Source organism: Anopheles moucheti, chromosome X (assembly GCF_943734755.1).
Source record: "Anopheles moucheti chromosome X, idAnoMoucSN_F20_07, whole genome shotgun sequence".
In the NCBI taxonomy this organism is placed as follows: domain Eukaryota; kingdom Metazoa; phylum Arthropoda; class Insecta; order Diptera; family Culicidae; genus Anopheles; species Anopheles moucheti.
This window is the reverse complement of record NC_069142.1, coordinates 5,610,257-5,633,473: the sequence shown is the minus strand read 5'-3', so window position 1 is coordinate 5,633,473 and position 23,217 is coordinate 5,610,257. Positions and strand designations below refer to the sequence as shown.

The window sequence follows — 23,217 nt, the reverse complement described above, 5'->3', positions numbered from 1 at the left end:
CTAACGTATTTTGTTTGTACAGACGAGCTGCGTGTATGTGAGCTTAAATCCGCGGCCAACGGTGGATTGGTCTGTCTGCACAGCTATCACAATTGGACCAGCGCTGCTGTACGTAACCGGCTTGTTGATACTGGCATCAGCCACCAAACTTCCGTCATTCAAACGCTCGCCACACAGCCGCACAAAGTTGATGGCGATGAAATCATCCGGACAGCTAAACACTTCCGCGCCCGCCTGGTTGGGTGGGACGATACTGCTACCATCTAAACACGGAGGTAATTTTTAATACATTATGGAAGAACGTTGTGGGAAATTGCAAACAATACCGTCCGCTATGTTAACCAATTGAAACGTGTTCTCATTCCCGTTCGTTGTGTCGATGTTGGCCAGCACGGCTTTACAGAACATTGGTTGCCTTCGGATGCAAATGGCATAGTTAAGATTGTTCTGTAATAAAAAAGGCAGATGAATTCATGTAAAGTCTCAACAAAAGGGAATGCAACGCATGTAAACTGTTTTTAAAATTATACCTCCCCTTCAAATCTTTAAGCATGGATTGTAAATTTAGCTTCCCATCTCGTTGGAAGGAAATGTCAACATTAATTTTGACAGATAAAAATAACTAAATAAACAAAGATAAAAGTTGCAATCTCCTCATCAATAAGCTTCTCGGGCAGGGCAAAAGGGAGTCAAGCATCGAGAATTGCAGTTCTTTTTTTTCATAAAAGAAAATCTTTTCTTCCAGAGCAACCAATATGGAAGAAAGGGTCGGTGCATATTGATGCAGTGACCTGAAAAGCAAACAACTGGAATAAAATAAAGTTAAGTGGTTGTGATAATTTCGTTCTGCTCCAGTACAGAGCATCTCAGCTATGACACGGAGAATAAGAATAGTTTACAGGACAGTGTGCTAAAGTGCCGCTTACTCCTACCCCTCTTCTTCTTTTGGTAAGTAGATTTCCACCCCTATTTCAGTAACTCGATATCAGTTTCTGTGATGACTTCTGCAGTACAGTGGAGTACGCCCGCAATGGGCAGATTGGTTACTCACTAAATAGCTTGCCTTGCGGTTCGTCACCAGAACCGAGTTGTTGTCGTAGTTGAACGATTTTAGTACTCCACTCACACCCTGATGAAATTGCAGGCAGTTGGCTGGAGCGCGACGCGTTGCAAGCTGCAAAAGATAAGACGTTGAAGGAAAGGCAAAAAAAAAAACCTGCAGCCTAAAATGAAGATCGTGTCAAATCCGTAGACGGTTGACTGTTTTGTACATACCTGCGTTATCTTTACGAGGAAGGCTCGCGGTTGTTTGGAGTTGAACACGGCACTCAGATACAGACGGTGTGAGTATGCTCGATCGATGTCCAGATACACTGGTTTAAAAGGGGAAATGGAGATGAGACCCGTTGCGGAAATATGTAACAAACAATGCTTACTGTGCTGTCCAGTGTTGATGCCACACAGCACCGGGTAAACACGCTGGTCGTTCTGCACCGACACGATAAGCTGATCCTCGACACAGTTACCCAGCTGTGGTGGTTGTAGTTCGAAGAACAGAAACTCTAGCAGTACTTGTTGGACCGTGCGCTGTAACACCAGTGTAAAGCCGCACGGTAAAGCATCGGTGGCGGGCAGTGGGTAGTGTGGGCTATGAAAATAGCTTACATTCTGCTCCGTTTTACCATCGCACCCGAACCGAACTGTAAACCATCGTGAACATGAAATGAATCGTCTCCACTATTGTCACTTCCTGCTTGGCCACTTACACACGCAGCACACACCAAATCCTCCAGCGCAACTGTCCATCGGTGTGCCGTTCAGCAGGTTGCATTCCTGCTCGTGGTAGCAGACGCCAGTCCAAATGGTCCCATTGTCGAGTCCAACGTTGCCCTCCACTGTAGACACTTGCCGCCGAGGCACACACGGCCCATTGACGAACGAAATGATGTGAAACACGCTCAGCAATGGTGGTTCGTACGCCGTCTTGGGCGGAAAAAACTTTTTACGTTCGCGTAAAGGATGCTGCTCCTGCGTGCTGTTGTTACGAACGTTCGGTTTGATCGGGTTGTATCGCAAACCGTAGTGCAGCTTGTAATCGATGTACTGCTGCTGTTTGGTCGGCTGCAACCGTTGATAGTCGACTGGGAAGGACGATGGTAGTGTTCGATTGGTACCAGTCCGGCAATGCACTTCATCCGGCACGATCGTTGAGCCGTACAGTTTACTGGAAGCAATCAGCGAATATCCATACTCCTGAACGATAAGCCAGACGATCCATACAGATGGCATTGTGTGTTTTTTTTTCTGTTCATCCAGTTACTCTTATCACTACGAACTGAGCGCGCTGTATGCTGCTGCCACCGCTGGACTAGGTCTGGTGTGTATGTATCCAGCACCCGGTACTGTCCTTTACGATATCCATTGGGAATCCAATGCATCGTGCGGATGTATTAAACAGAGAAGTAGATCGAGACGAACAAGCGGCATATGCTCCTTTTTGACCGTGTCGGCACGAGGTGCCGTATAATTATCGCTCGATTACGGTGTCGATTAGCGGTTAATTGCGCGAAGTACTCGACAACGACACGGTATGGTGCGTTGGTCTTGAAACGGCTATAAGAGAAAGGGTAAACCTGATTACTCCTTTTACCTGAGCTGGTTGGCGGCAACACTTCTAACGATGTTTGCTGATACTTCGGATGTAATAATCGTAAGCGAACAGAAAGCAGAACATGAAAGCCAAGAGACATCGTACATGATCTCATTGCGTTTGGAGGTGTCCGAGAGATTGTTAAAGAAGAACAAAATTGAAAAATAAGACCTTGTAGGTTTGCACCCAATATTGAGTCATGAATTCACTTCAACTTCTACGCTGAAAAACTGTATGCGACTTCCAGAAATTATCCGAAGTTCTCTGCACATCTTCGGAGTAGAATCAGAAGTTCTGGATTTTACCAATCGCTAGTACTCACTAGTTAGTTTATAATCTTAAGATTTATTTGTCAGTTTTGTAGAAGCAGTTAGAGCAGTGTCTTAGTACAACATAGCAACCTTAAACGTATCAACTAGTGAGTAATCGGTATGGTGTGTCTTTCCATCTTTCGTCATTTCCAGGGCCGAATCATCAAACGCTCCATACAACGGGATATCCCAGGTATCTTGTTCGCCTTCTCCTTCCTTTCTTGATCTACGATGGGTTCGGAACACTCCACACAACTCCAGCAAGGATCGGCAGGTGGAGCGGATGGTGCATTGCGAACCGGTAGTCTACATAGACACTCGACCACCAACCAGGGCACGGCATCCTCCTCCGGTCGGGCTGGTGGTTCCGGATCCGGTACCGGTGGTAAGCTCCAGCGGGGCAATACGATCGCAGTGACGGGAACAACCCCAAGCGGAACGAGCGGTACCTTAGACGACGGGTACTCCACCTCGTCCGTGACACCATCGTCCGCGTACATCTGTGACTCCCGCCCCGTTTCGCCACCGATGAGCGTTTGCTCCGATTCCGACCTGCCCTACATATCATACACGGACAAACCTATCGGCGGTAGGTGTATCCCTCCCCGGGTACAATAGGCGAATGGTACTAAATCGTTATCCCGTTTTCTTGTAGATTCGCCCAAGCTACGGAACAAGCAGCAATCGAAGCAGCCAAAGGCACGCCCGAACAGTGCGATTATTATGAGCAGGGCTGCCCAGCAACAGCAGCAGCACCATTACCAGCAACATCTCACCCAGCATCTGGAGGGGCGGGGTGGCGTCAGGGGTGGTCGGCCCGGGACGGGCCCTGCCGGAGGAGCGCACAGTATCGTGGTGGTGAAGTCGGCCGCTGCACGTGACGTTGGCATCGAGAAGGACGACGATATCGTCCGTCTTCAGGTACGTGACGTCATCCGGGGATGTACTTGTAGCGAAACACACCGATCGTACATACACACAGCAGAGAGCAAGAGTTTTAGAGGGGAGGGAGCGGTTTCGTGCGTGCGGCTACAGCTCGGCTACAGGTTCGGCAACCCGACGCCAACGCGCGTCGTGGCCGATTCACGCACGGTGACCGGTTTCCGCGGGTCCTCACTGTCGTCCGCGATGGTGCAGCCATTGTGGAAGTTGATGCTGGACCGCAGATGCCGTTGGGAGTTGCGTTTGTGTTCGGGCAGCTCCGATCCGGTCTGGTGATGGTGACGGTGGCCACTCGTCGGGGTCGTATGCGTTGAGGAGCAGACGCTCGAGCGGTAACTGCTGCGATCATCGAAATCCAGCTCATCCTCACCGGGATCCTGCTCGAAGGCAGTGTCCCCATTACGGTCGTGTTCACTGCCGCCAAACCCGTTGCTGTGTCGACCGGATGGGCCACCATTTCGACGGGTTGCACCATTGAGGGGCGCACAGTAATCGTAAAACTCAATCTTTGACTGGAGCGTACTGAGTCGCTTTGCGCGGGCCGCTTCGCCCGTGTCTTCCTCGGACTGCTGTCGGAGAAACTGCTCGATCCGCAGCCGCTCGTGTGCCTTGGTGCGCTCCAGCTCACCGAACGACGAACCTACACCGTCGTAAAACTGGATGTGCGATTCGGCGTGCTTTGGCAGACGGTCCCGTGCGACTGGCGGTTCACTGGCGGTGTGTTGATCGATGCGTCGTTCTGTGGTTGGCTGTGGGTTGGAACCGATCGGCGTCCCGGACGGACGACGGTTGACTGGGCGACCATTGATCGTGGGCGATGGTTCCGGTTCCGGTGCGTACTCATCCGGCCAGTAGAATTGAGTTTTCTGCCGATCGGGTCGCTCACCGGATGCCCGATTGATCATACCCTCGGTTAAGCCCGAGAAGAACTTTTGCTGTGCCATACCAGTGGCGCAACAAACACCTTACACTCTCCGTTCGTACACACGAACGGCGAAACAATAATCACTGCTATTGCCGTACTTTGCTCGACCGGTTTCGAGTACTATCGTTCCAGTAATAAATCACTACACCGTTACAAGTGCGCACCACAAACAGCACAACCACCCGGAGCGGAACCTCCGAAAGGGTTTGGAAAATCGTACGGTGGCAGCGTGGGCGTATTACTACCACACCACTGCTACTACTACTACTACTACTACTACTTCTTGCCGTCCATCACCGTCCCGCATTTCACTTTCATTCCGCTCTGTTTCCTGCGTGCTATTCCAAGCAGGGAAAAAGCAACACTCTACACGGATTCTTTCTGTTTCACCGGGTTTTGCTTTATGCCTTTCTCCGTGCTGATTTATTTCTTTGCCTGCATGCTTGACTTTGACTTCACTTAATATGCCCTTCCACAAAAAACAACACTGTGTATGCCTGTGTGCACGGGGAACGGATACAGTGTTCCCTCCGAGAAGTGGTCCGGTTCGTTCCACTGTGCGCACCTGAGTGAGCGAACGTGCGCCCCACACCGAACACCGAAGGCAGCGGGCTTCCTACGGATCAGCGCAATCCGTAGCCATTTGTCTCGCTCTCTATTTATTTCTCTTTCTCTCTCTCTTTTTCTCGCACCAATGCGCGATCGATCCGTTTGCATCCACATTTTTAGGTGGCGCTCTCTACAATTATTTGTGCGCGTAACGAATGTGGAATACCGTTGGTGCCCGCCAACCAGAATGTACCGATCGAACCGATTTTCATGTTGAGAACGGTGTGGAGAATAGAAGTATTTGTATTAAACTTTGTATGAACTTTTTATTTATTTATACGGCTTTCGCCGTATTATCGACACCGTAGTGTTGAGTGGTGTACAATTTTACAAGGCATTTCCTCCTTGCAATTTGCCTTATCCCGGGCATGTTCGGTCCTTTGTATGAAATGAATTTATTATTTTATTAGCGACGAAAAGAATTACTTTATCTCGTCATCTTGTCTCGACACATAAACTTACACGGCTGATGCTCAATGCAGTTTCCCTTCATAAAAAAATGCACATGCTCGAACGGCATCTCCCCCAATAACTGGATTTACCTTCCATCTCGCTCTGTGCTGGGCTAGACGAGATCCCAACGATGTAGTCATCGTAATCTTGTAAAGCAAACGAGGTTCTTGCAGATCATGAAGTTGCTAATATGTCACCCGAATGTTCCTACTACTATCGTAGTGGAGTAGTATACTCGATTGCGTCTAAATTATATTTGTTCTTTAGCAAAATCTTTAGCAGGAAAGGGAATCCCACTGACACACTATACCCCGGAGAGGTCGTCGATATATTCTGGGCCGCATTCTTTGGGCCACCGTCTCACTCTCACTTTCATCTCCATTCAACGATTTCCCCACAGTACTCCGGCTGTGGTGTGTTTTAGGTGACGTCTTACTGTCCCACCTTTTGCACCAGTACGGAACACCCGTTTTACGGTGCATACCCCCTTAAAAAGGGCTCCCCACTTCCCAATCCGACATCTGCATCCCACGTAGACATCTGCATACGATTAGACACCGCAGGGACCGGGACCGTTAAAATGGTGGATGACGGTTCTTCGCCACCGCAATGCATCGATGGTTCGATGTTGCAATCTGCCCGTGGATACAGCCACACAAACACACGCGGTGAACTATTTTCGGCTGCCGGTGTGTTAACGGTGTGTTGGTGTGGTGTGTGGAGCAGGCCCTTTTGTGGTGCAACACTCACCGTACACACCCTCGACATGAACGGCGATTTTAACGCCTCCGCCCCACAGCAACAAGGCAAACCGTGCACGATCTTGTATGCAAATGAGCTGCTGCGGTGGAAGTGTGGAGGAGCATTAAATTGGCCACACTGTGTGGGGCAATGGGTGTAGAACGAGACACCAAGGTGTTTTGAGCGAGGAGAAGTTGGTGGCACGCCTACGCAAGACGTTACGAATTCTGGTAGACTTTGGAACTGCTGGTGCCGCGCGTTTGTGTCTTTGGGAAAATTGGAGTTTTTATGTCAATTTGAAGGAATGATGTTCGCTTTGCACTTTTGGTTGGTGTCGGAAGTTGGAGTAAGGCAAGCAACTTCCAATATCTGAAGTCTGTGGGAATATATAGGAAATGGTATTCTGGGAGGAATTACTTGAGAACAGAAATTAGGTAACAAAAAACCTCGTCAATCTGTTCAAGTTCTCAATCCTCGTTAGGTTGTCCAGGTTCGGTTCTGGAATGGTATCGAGATGGTTCAGATATGTGATTATATCTTAATTCGTAGCTGGATGTGTAGAAGATCTTGAGATATAGTAATGCAAGTCCTCACATCAAAGACCTGGTACGAAATCTAATTCAGCTCCAGGATAAATAAAGTCAACAAGAAATCTTGAGGTGCATGGGCCACAAAACGAAGACCATGCCTTACGAAGAACTAGCCACAATGTGAAGTTCTAGGCACACTCAATTAAATGTCTCCATCAGGAAGTTGGGGACCCTCGTTATTGGTGTTTAGCCGTATTTTTAGAACAGCAAACAGTACCCTAGCTCCACGGGGAAAACCATTTAAAACCTCAAATATTGATGCCCTGGAGAAGTATTGCACTGAAACACTATTACTCATTCTCCGGCGTTCGGTTATTGATGTTGGTGATTCGACCTTCCAGTGCGTTTGAACAAAACAAAAACTCCCAAACGCAAAGCAGTCCGGGAAACGCAAAAACAAATATGGCCGTGGGGAACCGAACCACGATTTTTAGGAGAGGCGGTTTTTGGGTTTGTAAAGTTGGCAGTCTTTCAACATCCCCTCCCGGGAAGTTGTGGACAGGAAGAGAGACCAAATCCAAACCCGACCATATAATGCGCCCCCGCGTCCTCTGCTTTGCTTTTGGGGCTGGTTATGAGCTTGCCTCATATAATGACTAACCTTGACACTCTCTCAGCAGTGCGCAGTCCTGTTGAAAAAGACCTTCCATCATTACCCTTGTCGGTCTTTTCTTCTTTTGTTCTGGTTTGGATACGGTGTTGGTTGTCCATCGCCCACATCTCCTCTTGATGACATATGGTGCGGCTCTTCCGTGCGATGTAATGCCATTTGTTCGTTATTGCGGGAGTCTAAACATGGATGTGATTTTTGTATGCGCAGTCCGGATGAGCTAAAAATGGACAAGAAAGAAGACTATATAGTTCGGCATGTAGTTTTCTGGTAGCAAACTCCCTCAAATGGAAGGAAATGATATGCAGCTGCCTACCCTGAATGATTGCCGAGCGAGAGATAAGCGATATTGTTTGGTGCAGCTGAAATATGGCTAGCAGCGCCATCTATTGACGTATTTGAAGGTAAAAGGTGTGTCTTGGCTCGATCTTGTTGCACAGTTTCGCCCTCTATCGGAACAGCAAATGGAAACAGCTTCGCTATCGGTGTTAACCATTAGCGCCCTCTACCACACACAGGAACAGAGCAGTTTGCTGACCAAAGCAGTGTGCTGTACTCCCTTTCTTTACAGAGCGTACCGATGTTTTTGCCGGTCATGCGTGGGACGCTAACGCTGCCGGCCAACCGCGACCCGGAAGTTCTAGAACGTCTGCAGCCCACACATCTGATCAACATGTGCAGCCGGCTGCAGTCACACTTTAACACCTGCGCCATCCACGTATCGTCCGAGCAGCAGCAGATAACGAACCGTATTAAGGAGGTAAAGGGCGCGCTGCTGTTTAGCACCCAATTCCGAACACACGGCACTGCAATGAGTGTTTGCTCAACTGTGCTTTCATTGCAGGTGGATCAGGAGGTATCGAGCGCACTGGCACAGTTGGTACAGAAGCAGAAGCTCTACACGTCGTACGCGGAAACGTTCTCGAAGGTGCGTCAGATTTCCCAGCAGCTGACGCGCTGCAACGACATACTCAATCAAAACATCGAAAGTATGGAGTATCTGAACAATCTGCTCAGCGTGGAGGATCGCCTCGAGCCGTTCGTGTGGAAAACCGAGTAAAGTGTTTCGCGTCGACAGCTGCACGCGTCACCAAGCAGGCAGGGGTTTGCGAAGCGAGACACGATAGTATAAGCGCATAAGTAATGGAATGTTTCGGCAGTGCTGATGATTAGTGATATAAGCATGAAGGTGGGCAAGGTAATAAGCTAACCGAGTGGTAGTTGCTTTGCGAAATTGAAAGTGAGCACAGCAGTAACAAACTAACGCTCGATACACCGTGATGGTTCTAGTCGAAGAAGCGCGTGCAATACAGAAGATACAATGCAGAAGTTATATAGGGTGAGCAATAATGTAACGTATAGTGTAATGATTTGGATTGGAGCTATTGTAGTGGAACGCCATTCTCAAAAGCCTTTGGAACGCAAACTAAGAAACAAAACAAACGCAGAGCACACAACGTTGTGTAAGTGGTGTATAGTTGTAATTGCTGTAGTACGAGCGTTCTCATTAATGGAATGGTATCGGCCAACCCATTTACGTACTAATAAAGGTGACACTAATCTGTTCCTTCTTATCACCCACATTTTCCCCTCCACATATTGTCCTATGTTTCGGTTCGCTATGTATAATACCCTCCCCTGTTTTAGCTAGTCTTAAAAACAAACAAAAAACCAAACGACTTCCATGTTTCCTGTCCGCACACTCAAGTACATCCGACCATTAAGCTCCGCTCGGATAAAAGAGAAGAGCGCACAGGTAGTACGCCAGCAGCAACCCGGCCAGCTGGAGGGCACGCTTAAACCAGAGCAACTGCCGGAGTTTGGCCCGCGCCTGTTCGAGGCTGTCCATATCGTCCTTCAGCACAAACCGGCGTATTCCGAGCATGTACGCCTCGATGTACGCCTCCCAGTTCAGTCCGGCGACATCGCAGCGGAAGCCATCGGCCGCCCGGTCCCGCCGTACCCGGTCCCCGAGCCGACGCAGATTCCCGTTCCGGAAGGTCCACTCGTGCATGGCGAAGAACTCCCCCGTGTCGGCGGCACGCTGGAAACGTCGGGCGAGCCGTGCCATTATCGGTTGTCCACCCCGGGCCCGGACGAGCGCATCGAACAGGTAGGCGGGCAGAAAGTGTAGCAGCAGCTCGACCAGCTTGTGGACGAGCCGGTTCGTCCGGAACCGGAAGCCTGGGTAGAGCAGCACGTGCTTGGTGGGATTGCGGACGGCACAGCTCTGCGTGATGCGGCCGTACTCGTGCCACTTGATGCCGTTCACCTGCCCGGACGTGCAGTTGTACACGCGTATCGGTGTTACCCTGTGGAACAGTGAGAAGAGTGCGCGTATGTGATTTTGGGGAAATTGTTCGAACAATCCCAAGGAGATCGGTGGATGCCGTACGTGGTATTAGCGTTTTCCCAGGCAGCTGCGATCAGTGTGTTGCAGACGATGTCGACCGGTATGACGTCCATTGTGCAACGTTCGTCACACATGATACTGCTGATGGTACCACGTCCAATTTCCATCATGATTCCTGCGAACGAAGATACGTGTGAGCTGCAAAGCTTCTGAGGGGTTTTTGAGGTATCATGATCATGATCGTAAGGCAACCTCTCAAAACACCTGTCGTGCAGGTATGTCGAGGTCGGGATTCTTAGAAGATTGAGAGTATAAATTAAAACTTTTAACACACTCAGATTGTATAAGACTGATCTCCGAATAGGAGTCCAGAAGATTAGTCATCCCACTGAATGACTGAGTTCCTAAAACATTGATAGCCTCTACTTTCTCCACTTAAAATATCTGTCGAAGTTAGAATTAAAGTGTCCTCTTGATTATAGAGGCATGGACATTGCGGAAATCTTCTTAATATCTTATTCAGAGATCTCCGAATTAGACTACGGTCAGAATTCGGTATACTACGCATGCCCGGTAGACACCGGATGACTCAACTCGTGAATCCTTTTTAGGTCAGGCAGTAGTTCAAATTAAGTTGGAGAGATGGCGTTGCGTCCACCACCACCAAAGTCGAGAGGATTTGAGATTGAAAGAGTAGCGCACTCGATCCATCATCAGTACAAAGAATACTTGCAGCATGCCAAGATACGCACCTGTTATGCCGTGCACATTATCAATCCAGCCCGGATAAGGTTCGGCGACTGCTCCGGTCACAATGGAGGGCCGCACGATGCAGAGTGGCAACCGTTCCGCGTACTGCGCGACCAGCTGCTCCGTGATGGCCTTCGTCAGCGTGTACGTGTTTGGATGGGCACCCTGCAGTTGGGTGGCAATCGCACCAATCACCTCACCGGGCAGCAGCTGCACACACTGGATGAAGCGTTCCGGATCCATCGGTGGTGGGTACACCACCTCATCGACCTCACGCCGGCACGCATTGCTGTACGCCGTCGAGACATGCACCACGCTCTGTAAAAGAAATTGGCAGAAGAGTTCAAATGCAGTCGGCACACCCGATCGATAATCCGTACTCACCTGCAGCTGACGCATCCCGGTGCAGAGTTCCAGCAGCTGCTTCGTGCCGATCGTGTTCAAAATGGCCGCCTCGACGAGCGCTTCGTTGAAGCGCACCGTTGCGGCGACGTGAAACACGACATGCACCCGCTCCAACAGCGTCCGACGGTCAGATTCGCTCAGCCCAAGGAGCGGTAGCGAGATGTCACCACCGACGCATATCAGCTTGGTGAGGAGCTGTGGCGTCTTGGACCGGATCCGCTCGAACACCGGATGGCGCACGAACTCGCGGTAGCGCTGTTCGCTCGTAAGGCCACGCTTCGGACGCAGCAGGATGTAGACGGCGGTGACACCTTCACAGGCGCGCAGCAACTTCTCGATCAGTACCTTCCCGAGGAATCCGGTCCCGCCGGTTACCAGCACGCTCTTCCCGTCGTAGAACGGTACCAGCGCGTCCGTCACCTCCGCCAACTCCTCCACATTATTGTTCTCGTCCAGCTGCAGGTGTTTCGCCTTAAGCGGGAGCAAAGAATGTTCCGTGTCTAGTGGCGCTGCCGTCAACATTCTGCCGCTTTTGGGATGGTTTCGTTGGCGTTTCGAATTGCTTGTTGCGCGGGTTCAGCGTGCACACTCAGCAATGTTGCATGACGCGTGATGGGTGGTACCGATGTTGGGTTTCCACCTCGTTGAGTGTTCTAATCTCGTGCGTAGTATCTGCGGATGAAAACAAACGCATTTGAGTGACCGAATGCAGTGAGCCGTGCTATCAGCTAATGTGGCCATCTCGTGACCAACCAAACAACTCAAGGCCCACCATCTCCCGCCTCAGCAACCTCGGACCAACACAGCTGAATGCGGCCCTGAACTGATGGACCATCACTTCCGGGGTTTTGGGTGTTGAGATGTAGGTAGACAAGCGCCTACGGTGAGTGCGCCGCGTAATAGAGCCGACCAAAACGGTCACATAAACCGCCCCCGTACACCTAGGCAACTCGGTACCGTTTTTAAAGATGGCAGCCTGTGGAGGAAGGTGGGGTTTCTTGTAAACCATAGTGCCGCGCACGTAACGAGCCTGCTTGGTTGCAGGTTTTCACATTCCCACCTGCATTTTACCCATCATCCGAACCAGTTTGCACCAGCGACCGAGAGAAAAAGAGCGAAAGTATGCAGTTTTTCGCACGTCTCAGGAATCTCAATCTCCCACCCTTCTTTCCCATTTCTCTTTCTCACTAAATTCCCCATATTTAATGCCGCCAATAAAACCGGCCCGTTGCAAAACCTGGCGTGAAAGTGACCGAGAACAAGACCCCGGGTTGGGTGGAAAAAAAGGGGGAAACAGCAACAGGCAACAACTGCAATGGACCGTCTGCAGTTACACGATCGTGGCATCGGCCAGCAGCAGGATCCAGCAATTTCAGTCCGGTGGGTTTTACGGTTTGCGGGAAAATCTAGCTTTCCTCGCTATTGAGACGACAACGGTATCGTAAAGGAGTTGTTATGACGATCGCAAAAGAAGCGGGACACTTGCGTAACCGGTGCGGGCAAGGTTTTGGCGGAGGCTGGCGGAGGTATACGGGAGAATCGGTTAATGGACATCTAATACATCCGTTGCGTAACCGGAGTTGTAGGTTACTAGCGTAAAGGGAGGAACTCATAGCTGCCTAAACTCTGGTGAATAGTCGAGTTGTGGGGGAAATTAAGATATTGCTTTGAAATATTTGCATTGCATCTCAGTGATGTTACCCGTTAGAAATTTCAACATGATCTTCGAGATCTCTTCGTGAGGAATGGAAGGATCATAAAGAATCCCTTATATCGTTCATACTTTCACATAAGGAAAGCTCGAAAAACAGGTAGATGAGAAGTATTTCCAACTGAAAGAATCTCCAGCAATAGTCGTTGTCGAAAAATGTCAAAATATGTCAAACGAAGACACCTGAATCCTAGCACCTAGCTCCAATTCAAGCGGATTTGGATATCTTTGGCAGATGTCTAATTCGTGCGCGTTTAAAGTTGAAAATACCTTATATGGATGAAAATTCTGACACTATTTTGTCTATATAATAAACAGACATCAGTTTGAAAAGTAAAGGCGTACCCGCAGGCTGGTGCGTAGAATATCTGGTGAAAGTTTCAAATCAATCAGTTCTCAAGGCTCTAAGATATTCTGGGTATTATGATGTTACATTATTAGAACTTTCAAGGTTTTGCATCTTGACTTGCTTAGTAATTCAATTTACAATTCTTGGACAGCATGGGATTGTTTTTCGCAAAGACATATCAGAATATGGCACTACTATGGGTCTAGAATACCGGTCTAGTCGAGGCTTGAACCCAGTGTGGTTGTGCCATTAATACCTGATATTAGCAACTGCTCTATGCGATCGCCCCATACTTACTGTGCTGTATAGAGGATTTGAATCCCTTCTGAAGCCTTCAACACCTGTCCAACCTAGCCCGGATATCGTGGCTAGGTGGCAGGATCCTTCGCACCGCTTCGGTTGATCGGTATGATGAGATGGTAGTGGCGTGCTAATTTACGGTCTCCGTTGGTTTGGGACCTGAACCCAAAGTGACGAGACGCACTCAAGATGCACACACTCCCATCCACTCACACATAAATGATTACAAGAACAGACACACATACACTGACACACGGGCGCACACACAATCCCACGATGGCGTTGATAGTGGAAATTGGAGGTTTGATGTTGTTGTTTACTGCTTGTCGTGTGTGTTTTTTTTCTCTTTTCCTTCTCGGATCCCGCTGGATCGCCTTTAACGACACACTGTCCCCAAACGCCACAGTGACACACTCACTCGGCGATACACCAACCCACACACGCGCACACACACACACACACACGCATACACTTGCCCGTCAACGATCCGCGGTTCGCTCGGTTAGGGCTGCGTCTAAGCACCTTCAGCCTTCAGGTGATGGTCCGCTAGTGGTGCGCTTCGAAAGACGACTGACCGCCGCGTACGAACGGCACACCGCAGCAAGCCATCGCTGCCCCCAAGGATCTAGCAGGTACGGTTGCATTACGCACCGCTGCACTCGCAAAACGGCCAAGGTGCAGTACGCCGCTGGGTAACCGCCGCTGGGTGGCGATGGTGGCACCTGCAACCACCCATCCCACTCCTCAAAAGAAAGCCTTTTTTTCCGCGCGCGCACAAAGAAAATCGAGAAAACGGCCAATGCCTAATACCAGTTTTTACCGCATCGCCATGAAATGGTACTGTGCCGTGCCGTGCGGCACAATTTTGCTATCCAGCTCCGCCACCGCCCATCCTCTTGGGCGACCCCTTGGCTGCACATTTGTTTATTTTTATGTGGGCAATGAGGTAAATTATCAACCCTCGCTACCTGTACACTGCCCACTCCGCACGTTTGAGGTTAGAAACATGTGGCGCTAATGAGCATCCGGGATCATCACTAGCAGCTTGGGTGCTCCAGCTATATCAAATAGCTCGCTTCGATAAGCGCTGATCAAGTGCATTCTTTACCGATTATGAGCTGGTCCACGAACACTAGCGCTAGTGATTAGCCTGTTTCGGCTGCTAATCTCCACATCGCCATTTTGGTAGTAGATATCGCTGTTCCGTTTTAGCGCGTCATCATCGAGCAAGAGAGGAGATCGGCTAGTATCGTATATCGGTATGATATGCACTAGATGAAAAGTAGTGAATACTTTATCTCTTTCTTTTCCGTGAACCAATACAGTGCGTTGCATAACTATGCAAACCCTAATTAACGTCTCACCAACGTAAGTATTTTAGCATTATTTGGCATTTTTCTGTTTTCAAACTTTATATTCTGAGGCACGTCAACATATTATTCTGAAGGCACACGTCAAGAGCCTATTTTGATAAACCGAAAAGCATTTCTATACTTATGTAACGCACTGTAATGGATAAAGGAATGGAAAAAGATGAAGGATTGGTCTGAACTATTCACGCTCCGATCGATCACGTGTATGCTCAGATAGGGGATGAGGGTTAGTGATACATCCTGCTATTCAGATATGATGTATTCCTGGAATGTTCTCGTAGTGTCCGTAATTGATCTCCGCGATCCGATGGAGACTCCCAACGGAAGGAAAGAGAGTGCTGGTACATATCGCTTCAAGGAATTTCTCTAGCTTTGTTTGCAAACATACGATATTTAAGTGCACTTCAACGCACCAAAATAAGATTGCCAACAACTTTCTCGCCTGCTTGCTCTTCACCTCGAAATGTAAGGGAGTCATCTCGTGAGTCGAAAATCAAAACACTGTCTAAATTTCGTGTTACTGAGCAACGATTCAGCAGGTTGCATGTGCAGCGAGATTATTAAACTTCAAGCAGGCCCGCCGTCTTCTTCGCTACCGTTCTTCATCGCCGGGCGTGGTTGCATCCCGGGAAAGCTCTAATGTGCATTTCGTGCCGTTGCAAAACACGTGGCTTTTGGTTTCGTTTCGCCTCAGACAAACATATGCCCACCTTCCTTTTCTCTTTAGGGTAATCGGGCGCGCGCGATAGCCCTGATAGAAGCGGAGTAGTGGACATCGAGCCAAAGAGTGCAAACGCTCACCTTCGCCGCATGGTGCGGCGGCATTCACAAGCAAGCAAATCAAGCGCCGAAAGTGCATTCGAATTACATTTGGCATTAGCCACCAGCCCCGGCTGGAGAATAAGCGTGTGGAAGGGGGAGGGGTGGGTTGGGTGACGCTTGCTTCTTTCTTTTCTTTCCGCACCGTTCAAACCCATTGCAGCCACACACATTCCAGGCTACGCGTAATTCATCGGTTACGTCGATGCAGCCACAGTCAGTCTTCTTACGCCGAATCAACCCTTCGCCGACAGCCATTTTTGCACAATGCCACATGCAATCGGGTGCTACCATTGAGAGGCATTCGTTAACCTTGCGCAGTTGGAGAAGGATGCATAATTTTTTTTTTGTTTTGATAACCACATTCTAGTGCCTAAGGGTGTTCCTTTTATTGACTCCTCGGTTTGTGTTGCTACTAATAACCTGCAAGCTACTGTATTTGGTGTGTGCGTGTGTTTGGATTGTCCGATTGCACATGTTCACTGCAACGGTAGGCGAAATGCGCATGATTAGTCAAGCGGATTGCCTACTTTCAGGCGACAATTGTATCATTGCGGGCGGCACGCTTTAGGCGGACCGCCAATAGGGACGTTGGGCTTTGTGTTCTTACCTGTCGCGTTTGTGTAATCTCCAGCTCCACCTGGGGGTCTTGGGCAACTGACGGTGCCGTACTTCCCTCCGGTCGGCGAAACACCAGCCCGTGATCAGTGTCGTGCAGCTGTAGCGCCTGACGCCACGTGGGTTGAACGTTGTGCAGCATCAGTGTGCCCCCGAGCCGTTCTACCTCATCAGCCAGCTCTCGCAGCGACCGCACTGCACTGTGATCGAATGCGACGACCCGCTCACAGTCGAGCACGATCGGTAGCGGTGGGCAGTGACGTGCCTCGGTCAGTACGACCGTCCGCAACCGGTCGACGCCCGGATACAGCAGACCGACGTTGGGACGGACGCGGCGGTAGGTGAGCGAGGGACCCCGCTCCGTGGTGCAGTCGGCCCGGGGCCACACCCAGTGCCGGAGTGGTTCGAGCAGGCTAACCGCCATACCGCACAGCAGACCCACCTCGACGCCACGAACTAGGCAAACCGCGAAACACACCGTCCAGGCGAACAGATCGACAAGGGAGGCGGGCGGACGGGGCAGTCGGCGCACAATGGCCAGATCGAGCATGGAGGCGACGGCCGTGATCAGTACGGCGGCAAGCGTGGCCCGCGGGATGTAGTAGAAGTAGGGCGTCAGCACACCGAGCGCCAGCAGGGTAAGCAGGGCGGAGTACAGCCCGGACATGGGCGTCCGGACACCGCTCGCATGGCTGACGGCGGACCGGGTGAAGGCACCGGTGGTCGGCATGGCTCGGAAGCACGAACCAATCACATTGCACAGCCCGAGCGCAATCAGCTCCTGTGTGGCATCCACGACTCCATCCGTCGCTGCGTAAGAAGAACAGAAGTGCAAACAAAGGTGTAAAAGTTGCGGAGTACTTTAGCAAGCAGTGACGAGGGCTCCGTTGGGCTTACCGAATGCTTTCGCGATGGCAACATTTGCAAGGACGGCTACGAGCGGCACTAGCAGCAGACCACTACCCAGCTCGGTTGTAATCTCCAGGAAGGGAATGGTCGTGTTGTTGACGGTGACGCCCCGTACGGGCCACTCGAAGGTGGGTATTCCCGGTTCCACGACTCCCGACAACCGAAACGGAACTCCACCTTGAGCGGTGGAGAGGTAGTGCGCTAGCAGGGTGGAAAACAGCACAACCAGAGCGTTCCGTGCGAGTGATACATACCAGAGGAACCGGTGGATAGGTCGACTCCGAGCCGCTGGTACCAACCGGGGAAGATGCTGCAGAGCTACCAGCACCACTATGCAACTGAACCCGAGTGCCGCATCACCGAACGCTGTCTGCCGCAGTCGCTGCAGAATGTTCCACACTGTGGAGAAGAACCCGCTATCACTGCCGGCAAGACGTGGCAGACCTAGCAGATTGCCGAGCTGCGCACCGATGATGATGAGGGCGGTGGCGGAGGTGAAGGCGGATGTTACCGGTGCCGAGATGAAGCAGACGAGAAATCCGAGCCGGAAGGCACCCATCGCCAACTCCACCAGCCCGGATGCGAACGCCAACACGATCACGTACTGATGCGGACGTCCGGCGGTATATTCGAGTGTTAGCAGCGACATCAGGCTGGTTGGGCCGATCGATACCTCACGCACAGTCCCGCAGAACACGTACACCAGGGAACCTGTAACGAGTCGTGATAGATGTGCCTTAGTACTGTGTTGAGAGTTGACTTTGGATGAGATGAAGGTGATAGCTCCTGAGCTATAACTCTCGAGAGGCGAAGAGCTCTCTACTCTGTTGCGTTATAGACATCAGGTAGAATGAACAGGTGTGTAATAGTAGTATTGAGTCGACTGGCTACTTCGGGTGAGCTGAGCCGACTAGCTCTCCACTCTCTAGCGTATCTAATAGCCAACAGGTGGAATGAACAGGTGTGAGATATACTAGAGATACTAGTACTACTAGTGTTGTGTCCAATATCTAGGACAGGTGAGTTGGGCGAGCTAACTTACGAGTCCTAGCTCTCGACATGATGTTTAACACCTACACTGATTTTAATCTGTGAGGTCTGAGACTCTGTTTCATTAATAATGCTACACTAATATCCATCCGTCAATTGACAGGGTTTCACGAGCTAGCACAATTGTCACAGACCACAACACATGGAAGCGACCTGATGGTACTACTCACCCATGAACGCTGCGTACAGACCGTACTGTGAAGGTAGACCGGCAATCGTCGCGTAGGCAATACTCTGCGGTATCATCGTCAGCCCGAGCGTAATACCCGCAATCAGATCGGACAGTGCGTCTTCGCCATCGTAGCGCCGTATCCAGGTCAGTATCGGTAGACGTCTTCTCGGCGAGCATCCCTGAAGCAGCTGTTTCCACCACCTGCCGGAGGACCTGTACGATCTGCTGGAACCAGCATCTTTACCATCGTCCTGGAATGTGGCGATCCGTGCAGGTTGCTGCAGAGAGCGCAATTCTTCCGCCTCCTCCACCATTACAAGCAGATAGCCACTGTTTCAACCGATCCGCAACACTACACACGGAACACCGTACTGATACGCTACGGATAAACGATATCACACGCGACCTGTTTGAGGCAAAGATCTGCGCATCTTCCACGTGGTACAGTAGCGGCAAAGATGAGTGGCGACCCACATCTTCCTCTTTGCCAGTACACGAAACAAATAAAGCACACAATGCCCAGAATCGTTATCATCTGGTGCACCTGAGATACTGCTCACTACGTCCATTCTATGCGCGCTATCTGATTCGTTAGCTTTCGCCCACACGCTGGTGCAGACGTTTGCTTTTGAGACGATTGCTTTATTTCTCCGGTCATGGTTTGCATCCGGGGTGTTGTCGCTGCAGGGCCAGGAAACTAAAATTAAGACTCATTGAAATTCGGCACTTGAGCGAATATTCGTGCGGACGAGTATGTGCGTGACGGACGTACTGTTTACTCAGCTGGGGGAGATGTACGGCTGTGTTTCTCTGTTGCGGGATAGTTTTGTATCTGCAAACAAACACTTTATAGGAGTTTTTTTTTACATTGATTGAATGTCACAACAGATTCCCAACACAGCACACAGTGGGCAAATTCTTTCCCTGAGCAAGAATAAGGTCGCAACTAGTAAAAAGATCCGTTTAATCATAAGTAGTACTGGTTACATTAAGTTTATTCTTTTACGCAGGTTTTTTGTTGTTGTGTGTATTGTGTTTTCTTTTATCAGCAATTGAATGCTAACGTCTTCAAGCAGACGTAAGGTCATGTCATTCGCCACTACACTCTACTTGCACCGGGAAGGTATTACTTTTTGTCATCGATCTCTCTCGCTTCCTCTCTCTCTCTCTATTTATCTTCCCTCTTTTGCAAATGTTCTACTAATTTCATCATTGTTCCTTAACGCCACCAAGCGAGCGGACGCAGTTACTAGCGGCTTAGCACAAACAGGTGATTAGGTTCGGAACGAAACAGTGTTATGTATCTTGCTTAGAAGTGTGTGAGTTTAAGATAAGGTGATTACGTTCGGTGTTGGACTGATCACGATCGTTACCGATCATCAACACAGTTACGGCACCGAACAGAACACCGAACGAAAGTGGGTTGGAAAAGCGGATGGATTGTGAGCTGGGATAGCTCTAGCGTATCTTCTTGCTGATCTGATCGATCAGTCCGTCGACCCGTTCGCTTTTGCCCTTAAAATTCTTCGGATGTGGTCCAATCATCTGCACAAACTGCGGCACATCCGGTGACACCTGTGTGGATGTGAGAAGAGAGCACGAGAACGTTAGTAACCACAAGAAAAAGCTACGAACCTGCACGGTACCTGCACAAACTTGGCCAACGCTTTCATCGTGCGGAAAAGATGTTCCTCCGTTGGGGAGCTGTTGAAGAACTGCAGCAACGCCATCGAGATCTCCACCGCCACATCATCAAACACAACCGTCTTCACCTCCTTGCAGGCGATGTTGTGGACGAGCGCGGTACCGATGTCCAGCAATCGTGGACAGGTCGCTAACAGACAGTGTACCGCGACCTTCGTCGTCGCCCGAATATTGGACGTGGTCAAACCGTTGTAGTTCCACTCGGAGATGTACAGCAGCCATTCCGATGCGTTGTTATTCTCGAACAAGTTGCACATCTGGCGTACCGAAAAAAGGAGAACGGAAAAGAAGAGTTGTCAGGTGTTAATAACTCTTGCCAGTGGAGCAGATGCACCACCTACAAATAGTGCGATCGATTGCTGCTCCTCGGGCGGATGTCGATCAATGTCCTGGGCGAAGTTCATCAGCACATGCTCCTTCCGGTCCTGGTGCAGCAGCAGTATGATGTCCTCCTTCAGTGCGGCATTGGCAAGCGCCCGCAACAGATGCACACGGACATCTGTCGAGAAGCACTGCTGATCGCGGAAGATGCGGCCCACAAACACCAGAAAACAGTCCCCGAATGTCCAGGCACCTTCGCCGAGCAGCAGGTACTGATGCAGTTGGTCTACCGCTTCCTGCTCGTCCTCTGACAGCTTCCCATCGACAAAGTCGACCAGACGCTCCAGTTCCAGCTTGGACTGTGTGTTGTAACCGGGCAGAGATAGTGAAATAGTGGTGAGAGCTAGAAGTGGAGGTACTCCATTCGGGGTGGCTTACATCGACCTCGGTGAAGATGATCGGTGGCTCACGGTTACGCTTGCGTTCCTCCTCAGCCAACCGTTCCGCTTCCTCCTCCTCAAGCACCTTCTGTGAGGGCAACAGTGGTTGAGCCGTGCCGTTCGTCGTGGTACCGCCGTTCGTGCTGGCCTGTGCATCTGCCTCCGTATCCGACATCCTGCTCTGTCTGTGTGAACTTGTCTGAACGGCTACGATCTGGAGACTGTAACAAAATTACGAGACAACTGCATTAGGCGGTATGCGCCACGTGGCAATGAGATGCACCACGAGTTCCGACACAATGTGCAGTAATTTACGGGGCAACATATTGAAGTACTTGATAGACCGTTCATTGGTTGAATGCTGTATTGAAAGGTGAATGGCTGCTGGATAGAAGCTTGGATCCCCACGCCCAGGAACTACTGAAGAACATTCACCGGAACTCGTCACCTCGTCTGCTCTGTTGCAGATCCCACACAACACATCACGCGTCCCAACACCCACGACATACTCTCGGAATGATTCTCCATTCAGCAAAAAAGCGTATGTGCCCTACTTCTGGCTTACGCGCACACATATTGCTTGCGGTTCTAACTGTTGAGTCAACCTCCGCTTCTTCTAAACCCCCTAATCGCGACATCCCATGTCGGGAGAGCGGGTAAGACTATTTTTAGCCAAACCCTCGTTCTCTGTGCTCCGTACGGCACACGAAATTGCCTCCCATTCGTCAGCCTACCTGCGCCGGCTCCGCTCAACCCTTCCCTTCTTAAAAACGCTCCTGTGCCCACAACATCGAAAGGGCACAAACTGCACCAGGGCTGCGCTTCCGCAATTCTTTCTCGGACGCACATTAACCTGCAACGGATCTGTACAAGGAGGCGCGAGGTGACTACAGCAGTGAGCGGTGACTTCATCCTCGTTGGAACGCGTAAGCACCTAGGCAGGACCCAAGTTGGGGATACACTTGTGCACTTGGTTAAACCGCAATTCACTGTTTTGTCTCGCATGGCATTGTTTCTGTGTATGTATGTGTGTGTGCGTGTGTGTGTGTGAGAGACTGCCGGCTCATTCACTCCACTCACTCGGGTCTCCTCTATTTATAGGATGGATGCGTGAAAATTGGAAAAGAATTGGTGGTACGGCTTGGTCGAAAAGACGTGAGTCGTCACATCTTCATCTCCTCCAATATTTCCTCTCTCTCCGCACACTCACACAAACACACACGCACACATACACACATGTGTATATAATCATCAGCACGAGGAAACGTGGCCTAACCTCAACGTTACGGGTCCGTCGTCAGGTTGATTGCGCTGCATAGCAAAGATACCGGGCAGGTCTTTTTTTACCCCAAAATGTCCCACTCGCGCACAAAACAAACAGTTTGCTTTACACCGGAAAAAAAAGCAATCGTGTGCGAAGGATGATGACTCACAGCTAAACAATTGCCAAGCCCTCCCTTGAGCAAAACGGGACACCACTTACCCGTGTCTGTGTGCTGCGATGGAACAAAATCTGGCAGGAATGCTCAACAAAATTGTTTCACTAGCTCCTACCGAAACCAAATTAAAAAAAAAAAAAACAAACCCAATAACCCCCCGGAAGAAGAGATGCCTACTGTAACTCTGCGGGAAAATGCTGCGGCAAAACGCACCACACGATCCGACCAGCGCCGCTACTACTCTGCTACTGAGCGCTGCGCAAAGTCGGAGCGCGCACGATTGGCCGAGTTTTCCCGTACGCAGGGTTTTCTTTTCCCGTTTTTCCACGCGCCTGCCTTTCCTTGCATTGTTTTCCCCCATGCTCCTCTACGTTATCCTCTGCGCACCTGGCCATCGAGTTGGTACAGGTGGGATTGCGAAGAGGGTGCGCGCAGTATGCAGAAATGCATCTTGGTGCACATTGCTCCTCTCTTCGCAACTTCTCCTTCTTCCAGTGTGTGGCCCGGCTCCCCCTCCCCCACCCCTCTCCCTCACCATCCCTTTCTCTTACCCCTCCATCTCACCACTTCCTCCTCCTCCACTGAGTCTGACCTGAACCTTCTTTGACATCTGTTGGAATGCTACCCACACACACACACACACACATACACCCCGCTATTTCGCCGTCCAAAA

General features: G+C 50.3%; 6 protein-coding genes across 9 annotated transcripts; 1 reads left to right on the top strand and 5 right to left on the bottom strand.

The window, feature by feature from the left end:
• On the bottom strand, nucleotides 1-2,289 carry LOC128306400 (uncharacterized). The gene is made up of 6 exons (XM_053043909.1): nucleotides 1,767-2,289; nucleotides 1,437-1,700; nucleotides 1,276-1,373; nucleotides 1,052-1,174; nucleotides 327-447; nucleotides 1-263 (listed from the first exon to the last, which is right to left on the bottom strand). The coding sequence occupies exons 1-6, from the start codon at nucleotides 2,287-2,289 to the stop codon at nucleotides 1-3; spliced, it is 1,392 nt and encodes a 463-aa protein (XP_052899869.1).
• On the top strand, nucleotides 758-9,490 carry LOC128306401 (BLOC-1-related complex subunit 5). 2 transcript variants are annotated; one of them, XM_053043911.1, is made up of 5 exons: nucleotides 758-948; nucleotides 3,115-3,550; nucleotides 3,617-3,882; nucleotides 8,403-8,591; nucleotides 8,676-9,490. In XM_053043911.1, exons 2-5 carry the CDS (start codon nucleotides 3,193-3,195, stop codon nucleotides 8,889-8,891), a joined length of 1,029 nt encoding a protein of 342 aa, XP_052899871.1. In that variant the 5' UTR covers nucleotides 758-948; nucleotides 3,115-3,192; the 3' UTR covers nucleotides 8,892-9,490. The 2 variants fall into 2 exon arrangements, with proteins under 2 accessions (XP_052899871.1, XP_052899872.1); XM_053043912.1 differs by lacking the exon at nucleotides 758-948 and adding an exon at nucleotides 1,315-1,343.
• LOC128306402 (uncharacterized) lies at nucleotides 3,876-5,206 on the bottom strand. Its single transcript, XM_053043913.1, has one exon. It carries the CDS (start codon nucleotides 4,845-4,847, stop codon nucleotides 4,002-4,004), a length of 846 nt encoding a protein of 281 aa, XP_052899873.1. The 5' UTR covers nucleotides 4,848-5,206; the 3' UTR covers nucleotides 3,876-4,001.
• Nucleotides 9,483-11,861, bottom strand: LOC128306516 (putative fatty acyl-CoA reductase CG5065). Its single transcript, XM_053044048.1, has 4 exons — nucleotides 11,319-11,861; nucleotides 10,937-11,252; nucleotides 10,227-10,359; nucleotides 9,483-10,143 (listed from the first exon to the last, which is right to left on the bottom strand). The coding sequence occupies exons 1-4, from the start codon at nucleotides 11,859-11,861 to the stop codon at nucleotides 9,552-9,554; spliced, it is 1,584 nt and encodes a 527-aa protein (XP_052900008.1). The 3' UTR covers nucleotides 9,483-9,551.
• A 4,562-nt stretch (nucleotides 11,862-16,423) lies between these two features.
• LOC128306515 (sodium-independent sulfate anion transporter-like) lies at nucleotides 16,424-18,954 on the bottom strand. Its single transcript, XM_053044047.1, has 3 exons — nucleotides 18,639-18,954; nucleotides 17,407-18,129; nucleotides 16,424-17,319 (listed from the first exon to the last, which is right to left on the bottom strand). Exons 1-3 carry the CDS (start codon nucleotides 18,952-18,954, stop codon nucleotides 16,424-16,426), a joined length of 1,935 nt encoding a protein of 644 aa, XP_052900007.1.
• Nucleotides 18,955-19,608: 654 nt separating this feature from the next.
• On the bottom strand, nucleotides 19,609-22,661 carry LOC128306935 (uncharacterized). Of its 3 annotated transcripts, none has more exons than XM_053044610.1 (5): nucleotides 22,589-22,661; nucleotides 21,104-21,326; nucleotides 20,686-21,024; nucleotides 20,287-20,601; nucleotides 19,609-20,215 (listed from the first exon to the last, which is right to left on the bottom strand). In XM_053044610.1, the coding sequence occupies exons 2-5, from the start codon at nucleotides 21,278-21,280 to the stop codon at nucleotides 20,099-20,101; spliced, it is 948 nt and encodes a 315-aa protein (XP_052900570.1). In that variant the 5' UTR covers nucleotides 21,281-21,326; nucleotides 22,589-22,661; the 3' UTR covers nucleotides 19,609-20,098. The 3 variants fall into 3 exon arrangements, with proteins under 3 accessions (XP_052900570.1, XP_052900571.1, XP_052900569.1); XM_053044611.1 differs by lacking the exon at nucleotides 22,589-22,661 and adding an exon at nucleotides 21,441-21,633; XM_053044609.1 differs by lacking the exon at nucleotides 22,589-22,661 and having other exon boundaries at nucleotides 21,104-21,633.
• Between the last annotated feature and the right edge of the window lie 556 nt (nucleotides 22,662-23,217).

What these genes read in the sequence shown, in the direction of transcription:
- LOC128306402 (XM_053043913.1), bottom strand. Translation starts at nt 4,847, where the DNA reads ATGGCACAGCAAAAGTTCTTCTCGGGCTTAACCGAGGGTATGATCAAT.
- LOC128306935 (XM_053044610.1), bottom strand. Translation starts at nt 21,280, where the DNA reads ATGTCGGATACGGAGGCAGATGCACAGGCCAGCACGAACGGCGGTACC. An exon ending in TCATCTTCACCGAGGTCGAT is followed by an intron (nt 21,025 to 21,103) that starts GTAAGCCACCCC and finishes TACAACACACAG; the next exon opens with TCCAAGCTGGAACTGGAGCG. An exon ending in AGCAATCGATCGCACTATTT is followed by an intron (nt 20,602 to 20,685) that starts GTAGGTGGTGCA and finishes TCGGTACGCCAG; the next exon opens with ATGTGCAACTTGTTCGAGAA.
- LOC128306516 (XM_053044048.1), bottom strand. Translation starts at nt 11,861, where the DNA reads ATGTTGACGGCAGCGCCACTAGACACGGAACATTCTTTGCTCCCGCTT. An exon ending in TAATGTGCACGGCATAACAG is followed by an intron (nt 10,360 to 10,936) that starts GTGCGTATCTTG and finishes CTTCGTTCGCAG; the next exon opens with GAATCATGATGGAAATTGGA. An exon ending in TGGGAAAACGCTAATACCAC is followed by an intron (nt 10,144 to 10,226) that starts GTACGGCATCCA and finishes ACTGTTCCACAG; the next exon opens with GGTAACACCGATACGCGTGT.
- LOC128306401 (XM_053043911.1), top strand. Translation starts at nt 3,193, where the DNA reads ATGGGTTCGGAACACTCCACACAACTCCAGCAAGGATCGGCAGGTGGA. An exon ending in CACGGACAAACCTATCGGCG is followed by an intron (nt 3,551 to 3,616) that starts GTAGGTGTATCC and finishes GTTTTCTTGTAG; the next exon opens with ATTCGCCCAAGCTACGGAAC. An exon ending in TAACGAACCGTATTAAGGAG is followed by an intron (nt 8,592 to 8,675) that starts GTAAAGGGCGCG and finishes CTTTCATTGCAG; the next exon opens with GTGGATCAGGAGGTATCGAG.
- LOC128306515 (XM_053044047.1), bottom strand. Translation starts at nt 18,954, where the DNA reads ATGGTGGAGGAGGCGGAAGAATTGCGCTCTCTGCAGCAACCTGCACGG. An exon ending in TCTGTACGCAGCGTTCATGG is followed by an intron (nt 18,130 to 18,638) that starts GTGAGTAGTACC and finishes GACTCGTTACAG; the next exon opens with GTTCCCTGGTGTACGTGTTC. An exon ending in TGCCATCGCGAAAGCATTCG is followed by an intron (nt 17,320 to 17,406) that starts GTAAGCCCAACG and finishes CTTCTTACGCAG; the next exon opens with CGACGGATGGAGTCGTGGAT.
- LOC128306400 (XM_053043909.1), bottom strand. Translation starts at nt 2,289, where the DNA reads ATGCCATCTGTATGGATCGTCTGGCTTATCGTTCAGGAGTATGGATAT. An exon ending in CATCAACACTGGACAGCACA is followed by an intron (nt 1,374 to 1,436) that starts GTAAGCATTGTT and finishes CTTTTAAACCAG; the next exon opens with TGTATCTGGACATCGATCGA. An exon ending in ACCGCAAGGCAAGCTATTTA is followed by an intron (nt 448 to 1,051) that starts GTGAGTAACCAA and finishes TTTTTATTACAG; the next exon opens with AACAATCTTAACTATGCCAT.